Source organism: Nanorana parkeri, unplaced genomic scaffold (genome assembly GCF_000935625.1).
Source record: "Nanorana parkeri isolate BGI_ZX_2015 unplaced genomic scaffold, ASM93562v1 scaffold45, whole genome shotgun sequence".
NCBI classification, from domain to species: Eukaryota; Metazoa; Chordata; class Amphibia; order Anura; family Dicroglossidae; genus Nanorana; species Nanorana parkeri.
In genome coordinates, this window is record NW_017306313.1 from 1,795,185 (window position 1) to 1,803,152 (window position 7,968).

Below are 7,968 nucleotides of genomic sequence, written 5' to 3' on the forward strand. Positions count from 1 at the left end.
GGGGGGGGGGGTGTTGTCTTAGTTCAACACATTTGATTTCATTGTAAAGATTGTTGTTTTGATTTTATTAAAGGGTAGTAGATAGAGATATAAGTATGTAGTTTCACATGATAAATAATATATTTATTTGGGCACAATTAACAGTATTTTTATATAAATACACATACTATCACATTATGATCAACAAAAGGTGATTCACTTTTCACTTTGATAAAATATTGGTGGTGCACAGAATATTTGGCCCACAGAGTATTGATTTATGGAAGGCACCTAATCATTGTTCAAGTTGAAGGGTTTAAACAGTAAAGAAATGGAAAGACTAATGAAATTTAAATTAACAGGTAGTTCATAATAAAAGTTAATTATACTATGAGACATTCACTTTAAAGGGTGAAACTGGGAAGGTTGGCCCTACGCAGATATAGATTGGGTTATGGATAATGGGTATAATATGGAGGTTAGAAGGGATTAACGTAACGTCTTGTTTTGTTTTAATGTTGATTGTCTGTCAGCTATGTAAAATATGTGAAACTTGGATAGTTGTTAGAAAATTAATAAATATTTATAAAACAAAACATTTTCTTCTTTTCTGTTCTAGGATTCGACAGGGTCAAGGATGAAACCTTGCAAAGTAAAGAGGACTCTTCTAACTCCATGTCCAAGAGCAAGGTAATCTTATGCATGCTTTCCTTGGAAAACTCCCTTCTTCAACTGCCCCTATTGCTAAATAACCCACAGAGCTCCTGATGTGCTTGCGTGATGTAGAAAAGGACAGTTTATGGGGATACAAGGTTAAACTTTTGGTATTTGTTCCAAGTTATGTTGTATGTTACAGAGCTTCCACTTGCTTTGAGGCTCAGGAGAACTTATCAGTCTTTATAATAGTGGCCTGTTTTGTAGGATCATTTGTTATATAGTTAATTCTAAGTAAGTAAGAACTTTCAGCAAAACAGATTCGCAGATGGTAGCTGTCAGAGCTTTCCTAAATTAAGCCTAAATGGTTAGTGGTTAGTCCATCCAAAGTGCTATATAAGTAAATGGTGGGCCCTGAAAGGTTGAATCATCCAGTGACTGCTTCTCTATTCAGGTCTCGCTACACCTTCTGATACAGCAGCATACATAATTTAAAGTGAATAAAAAAAGAAAGATTGTGGCCTCCTAGCAATGGGTGTGGTAAGTGAGTGGTGTTGAGAGCTCAGGGTCAGAGATCTCACCAGAGTCTTCACATGGCTTCAAAGGACAGTGCCCTGGCATCTTTCCAAAACACACAAGTATCACCAAATCAATAGGTCCAGAATATGTCATAAGGAATATACAGAAAAACATTTACTTTCTTTTTTCCAATCAGCCCTGAAGAAAGATAGGAAGAATCTTGTACATTTTTAGAAGGTGTATCCCAAGTGTATAGATACACTCGTATATTTTTTCTGACTTTTGCCATGTATTGGTGTACATTATTATTAGCTTCTTATTACAGTTCAAAAAGACAAGCAAATAATGGTGAATGTTAATTCTTTATCTACATTTGTATTTTTAATGCTTCCTACATTTGATCATTCCTTTGCAGTCAGAGTCTAAATTATACAATGGGTCTGAAAAGGATATTGCCGCTGCCTCAAGCAAACTTACAAAAAAGGAATCACTCAAGGTAAGTCATTACTGACCATGTTAAATGACAATACCTTGTACCGGAGGAGATCTGTTATAGAATGTGTTTGTCAGGTTGAAGGATGGGCACTTCAAAACCCATTGTAGTGCATTCATTGTAGACCTTTCAAGGACTACTGTGTGCCTGATCTGACCATAATATAATGTTGCAGTCAATGAAACCTGTGCTGTATTAATGTTATGGACCTTGGGCATACCAGGTACACCCCCGAACTACCCAGAAAGCACCCAGGCATACCGGGCACACCATGGTTTTCACCACCACAGCTCAAGAGCTGTCAGAAAGTTGTAGGGCCAGCTGTCATTTTGACAGCTGCGTCCTGGTATGTGTTGCAGTAGTGCCAACAGCAGCGTCTGTTCTATAAAAAAGCCTGCAAACATCATTATAAATACACGCTAACAATATTATTCTTAAAGTGTGTTCAGTTGTGTTCTTTATTTGAAGATCATAAATGTTTTATTTTTATCTATGCATGATGCCAATAAAAGCAGCCTTGAAAATGGGGAAAAAAGGTAATTGTTTTTAGTATAAGCTGCATCTATTTAACTTTATTCAGGTATATCTAAATTAAAAGACCAAATTATAATACATTACAGGCTGCAAGTCCTTCAATGTGATTGCTGCGTTAGTTTTCTTTTTAGGTCTTTTTTTTTTTCTCCCTTTTCACCTGGTGATCCAGCTAGTAACACACTTCCTGTCTTAGGGTGGCTACTCTCACGTTTCCACTGTATCTATGGAGCATAGCCACCCTTGGACAGCAGCATGGTCAACCTGCAGAGAGGGTATGGTTAGACAGACTTAGTAGATTTAAATGGTCTAACAAATTAAAGTCCAACTCCATCTAACACGTATTACACTGTTATTCTGTATCCTATAAGTCATATTTTATTTTTGCCCATAGTTACACTTTATTCCTTAGTTAATCTTATTGAAAATCTCAAACTTTCTCTTCTTAGCTGTTATTATAATGCAGTTTTTTTGTATTTATTTTTTTTACTATTTATAGGTAAAAAGAAGCCTCTATTGCATTTACAAATAACTTTGTGGTGTTTTATTTTACCAGAAACTTACATTTAGTGTTAGAAATGAAAAATTATTCTATAAAATGTGCACAACACTAGTTGTTTTAAAGCTTACTCAGGTCAAACAAAAAAAGTTTTTAGTTTTTTTGTTTTTAGAATGCATATTAAATAAAATGATTTTCACAAGTCAATGTTACCATAAAAAAAGTCATATGTTAGGTAACGACTAAGTAAGTTAAGTTTGGGAGGCTTGTAGCAAAAATATCAAAATTGCTCTAGATCATAAAGCGTACAGGTGTGAGAGGTGACTTGACTCCAAAACATTGTTCTTAAGAGGAACTCAGCTCTGGAAGCTGCCCCCATAACAAAAAAAATAGCGCACAGAGGGTAAAGGATTAGTCACCAGCATTGCTTGTAATCTCCCTAGAGCTGATCGCTTCCATTACTGACTTACCAAGCTTAATTCTTTACAGTGTCCCTCTGTAATGTGGAGACAGCCTTCCTGGTAGAGACAAGGTTTTTGTTTCCTCATGGCAGAGGCTGCAGCAAGGAGAGCAGCACCAAAATCCACTCCAAATCTTCTGATCTAGACTATCAGTCAGAGACAGCAGTGCCTTAGATCTCTCACTGAAGATATACAGCTATGATGCTGTAGGCCCCTACAATATAGCATTTCACTGTCTGAGTTCAGTTCCTCTCTAGGCTGTAGCTGTTTTTAATGCATTCAAGCTAGTGGTCTCCAGGGGGAAAAAAACACTGTGTCTACAGGTAACAGGTTATGTTGAGTGTGTATTTATTTTTCTCTGTTTACTTTGAGTGGTCCGTACTAAGCCTCCTGTTATTTTCCTGAACACAACTTCCTCGATAAGCGACTTCCCTAGTGCCTAGAACATGAGTCAGCCTGAGCTTTGGTCTTTTATATGGGGAGACCAAGGCAGAGCAGCTTTCTGTTCATCTTATTTTATAGCTAGTGCCAATCCACCCACTGTCTCCCTGATTTATTAATGGATTGAAAGATTATTAGAAATTTGCACAGACTAAATAGTAGAGCTGATTTCTGTTCAGGAAATATGAATCATAATTTTTTTTTTTAGCATCAATTAGAATGTTAATGAACGTTGTTCTGTAACAGAATATTTATATGGTAAGCAGTCACCCACTGTTCTTAGTCATTGTTTCTCCAACCTTAAATTTGATAAGTAGGTTTGCCCAAGGTCAAAATAGGTGGGCTGGAAGCTGATAAGTGTTTTCCACATGAAAACCCTCTGTTATCTGCATTAGTGTAATGTGTTTATTCTGTTCTTTCAGGTGCAAAAGAAAAATTATAGGGAGGAGAAGAAGAGGGCCACGAAAGAATTGCTCAGTACAATCACAGATCCATCGGTTATTGTCATGGCAGATTGGCTAAAGGTGAGAGCTACAGGTGTTGCAGGTTATACTTGCACAGTAGTTCATACATTCACAATAAAGGCATTATTTTCTAAAAATTCTGAAGTCACTTGTATCCTTAGATGGTGTTCTTCTGGAGTCATGTTCACAGTTCCTTACTGCTGTTAGTCCAGCCACACAAGCCATTTTTTTTCAAGGGATGCAAGTCATTCAAGTATTGCTTGAGATTTTAGAAATTTGTAGATGGAAAGTATTTAATCATCATAATGCTTTTTTTTTATGCCTTTTTTGGCTTTACTTTTCTTTGGAGTTACAGAAGTACATTTACTTACGTACTCCTGTGACCCTAAGTCTTAAGGGCTTGTTGTGGTTCCTCCTACTGGCTTGTACATCCTCTAGTGAAAGATGAACTGGTTGGAGGAATCGCAATGTGCAGCAGGAAGCAGGTATTCTACACCCCAGGAAGTGTTGCATACATGTTGCATGGGATCAGCATCATGGCAGCATTTCAACACATGGGCATCTGTAATTAAGTAATTATTCAGCCTTAAATTCAAAATTAAATTATCAAGACTGACTTGCCTTTTCCCTATACCAATTTTCAGTCTGTCCTTAGATAGCAGTACCAGTTTAATTCACAAAGGTTCAAATGTGCAGCCAGAATTGTTGCTGAAAGTAGAATTTTATTAATGGTTGCCATTTCTGACTTTCCTCCTGAAAATGCTAATCACTTTCCTGTTCCTGGCACTAATACTGGCCTAGAACCAGTATGCAGCAAGTGACATCCTTTGACATCTAAAGGAAACCGTGTCCAAAAGGCCAGCAATGTTACTGACCAAGAAATAACGTTTCTGAGTAATCATATACTGTTGAGGACGAATGTCCTTCCGGCATTTTTGCCCCCTTTTGTGGGGCGTTTTCACCACTAAAATCCTCTGAAGAGAGTTGGTTCTGCTGTAACGTCCTTCCCATGGAAGCTCTTGATAATGGGTGGCACCTGACCTGATCTCTGAAGGGTGCTGTCTACTATAGTTCCCATGTAAGCTGGAGTCCTCACACCACTTTCTACTCTTTTAATAAATTAATAATGAATAAATGGTACTGTTAGACGTTCGGTTATTAATATTACATCTTTTTTCAGAAAACTTTACAATTTTTTTGGTTGGCCTTATTATAAATATATTTTATTATTTTTCTGAGACAGAAAAACAACCCTGCCCTGGTCTGCTACATTCATTTTAAGGATTTTAGCAAATGTAATTTCAGAGTCCTCTGTCTGCTGCTGTTTGCATTCAAGTTTATACATGAATTGCCATCATTTCCTGCAGCCACTCGCTGAGTATTGAGAGGGAAAGTCTTCTGATCCCACAATGAGTCTCAATGTTTCATTATGTGAAAAACTACTAGGGACAGCAGGGATCATGTCACATGAGAAGGAGCCAACATTTCTGGGGGAATTCTGTGAAACAACAGTGTACAGAATGTCCCAATACAAGGAAGCCATATTTTATTTTTTCACAGGTTTAGAAAATTGTAGCAAGCAGCATATTGCAATACAAAGGCAATTTATATTACAGTAAAGCGTGTGTAACAATTGCATGTTCTGTATGAATTCATTTGATCAAAAGTTCATTTTCCTTTCAAGAACATGTTTCACATTTATTTACAGATTAGAGGGACGTTAAAAAGTTGGACGAAACTGTGGTGTGTGTTAAAACCAGGGGTCCTGTTAATCTATAAAACCCACAAAAATGGACAGTGGGTAGGCACAGTTCTACTGAATGCCTGTGAAATCATAGAAAGGCCATCTAAGAAGGATGGATTCTGCTTTAAACTTTTCCACCCGCTTGAACAGTCGATCTGGGCTGTTAAGGTAAGTGTCTATTCTGTTGTAAAAATCTTTTATGAAATGCTGTACTCTTTTGATGCGTAGTGGCATTGCAAATGTTGTGGTCCACATAGTGTGATCTCATAACAATCCTAAAATGGTCACATAGCTTACCCAAGTACAGTATCATACAGACCACATTACATAACCTACATACATATCAGAGTGATCACATAGCGTAACCTTAGCATAGTGTCAGACTACTTAACGTAACCCTTGCACAATATCAAAAAGACAACATGGCATCAACACAGTACAATATCGGGAAGACCACACAGTACAACCCCAATAAAATGTCAGAATGATCACATAACATAACCCCAGTGCTATATTTGAAAGACCACATAGCAAATCCTCAGTACAATATCTAAAAGATCAAATAATATAATCCCAGTGCAACATTAGATAGATGACATATCTTAAACCCAGTACAATATCAGATGGATCACATAGCATAACCCCAGTGCAATATCAGGAAGACCATCTACCATAAGTACAATATCAGAAAGACTACATAGCAAAACACCAGTACAATATCAGAAAGACTACATAGCAAAACCCCAGTACAATGTCGAAAAGATTGCATTGAAACAATCCAGCACAATATCAGAAAGATCGTGTAGCATAATCTCAGTATGATGTCAGAAAGATGACCTAGCATAACCTCAGTACAGTATCGGAAAAGCCACGTAGCATACCCCCAGTACAGTATCAGAAGGATGACATCACGTAACCCCAGTGCAGTATTTGAAAAGCCACATAGCATGCTCCAGTCTATTATCAGAAAGACGAGATGGCATAACCCCAGTACAGTATCTGAAAGGCCACCTAGCATACCCCCTGTACAGTATCAAAAATATGACATAGCATAACCCCAGTACAGTGTCGGAGAGATTGCTTAACATCAGTGCAGTATCAGAAAGACCACGACATCTCATTGGGTTACGTGGGGGGAGCGACAGGTGTACCTGCCACCCCCTTTCTGGTCAGAGCATCCCAAGTTGCTAAGAGCTCCCAGCTCCTGGCAACCAGTGACATCACCAAACACCACCCCCCTGATAACGTGCACCGCCAACACCCCCCAAGCACACACCCCCCTCCCCTTGGTAACGTGCAACACCAGTGTCCCCCAGTAACAAGCAACATCAGCAGCCCCCCAAACTCAAGTGGCAAAAACTGTAGGGGCGCTCTCTGATCAGGAAGACCACATACTGTAACCCCAGTACAAAATCAGGCCATGTACTGTAGTTCCAAGGAAGCTTCCGCTGTTCTGCGTTGTGTCCAGTGCCATCAGTCAGCATGACATTGCAGAGACAGTATGCAGAAGTTCTTGTGTAAGAGAATGTCATATAAAATGGTTGTATAATTTGCACCTTGGTAGGTCCTATTAACTTTTCTTTATTTTAAGGGTCCTAAAGGTGAAGCAGTTGGATCTATTACGCAGCCTCTTCCAGGCAGTTACTTGATTATCCGCGCTGCATCAGAATCTGATGGTAAATACCAATATTTCTTGTGGTTGAAGGGCTTGCTGGTCTGTATAATGTTTGTTCTTGTTCAGTAGCAGCTGCTCACATTTGTACCTTCCCAGCTGCCAACACAGTATTAACTTAGGTTTCCTTATATTATCTAGAGGAGATGCATAATGTAATCTGTATGTTGGGATCACCTTCAATTGCTAAGGTGATCTATTCCCCTTACTTTATAGGAAACAATGGATAGTAGAATAACCAAAAAGCAAATCTAAAGTTTGCATACAATGATTATTTGTGAGATATTTAAAGTTCCTCCACACATTTTGCTGAAGTAGGGGAACATGATGGAGAAACCTAATTACTTAAACCTTAAACAAAGGCTGAGCAATCAAATGAAGAAATGCTATGTATCAAATGCAAGTAACCATGCTCACTGCCTTGAGAGGACTTGTTTAGCTTGAATAATGAAAGCTGATGTCCGTATCTGGGATTGGGGGGGGGGGGGACACTGTCTTTGGGTCCCGGCGG

At 38.4% G+C, this 7,968-nt stretch overlaps 1 protein-coding gene across 9 annotated transcripts in view; it reads left to right on the plus strand.

Moving 5' to 3' along the window:
• OSBPL8 (oxysterol binding protein like 8) overlaps positions 1–7,968 on the plus strand; it is a 230,757-nt gene that overhangs the window by 182,003 nt on the left and 40,786 nt on the right. For all 9 annotated transcript variants that reach the window (XR_001942119.1, XM_018572747.1, XM_018572757.1 and 6 more), the window contains 5 exons: positions 599–669; positions 1,568–1,648; positions 4,000–4,101; positions 5,750–5,953; positions 7,377–7,461. Coding sequence is in view for 8 of the 9 variants with exons in the window: in XM_018572747.1 (XP_018428249.1) it covers positions 599–669; positions 1,568–1,648; positions 4,000–4,101; positions 5,750–5,953; positions 7,377–7,461 (543 nt within the window). In the remaining variant the exon portion in view is untranslated. The remainder of the gene's footprint in view (positions 1–598; positions 670–1,567; positions 1,649–3,999; positions 4,102–5,749; positions 5,954–7,376; positions 7,462–7,968) is intronic.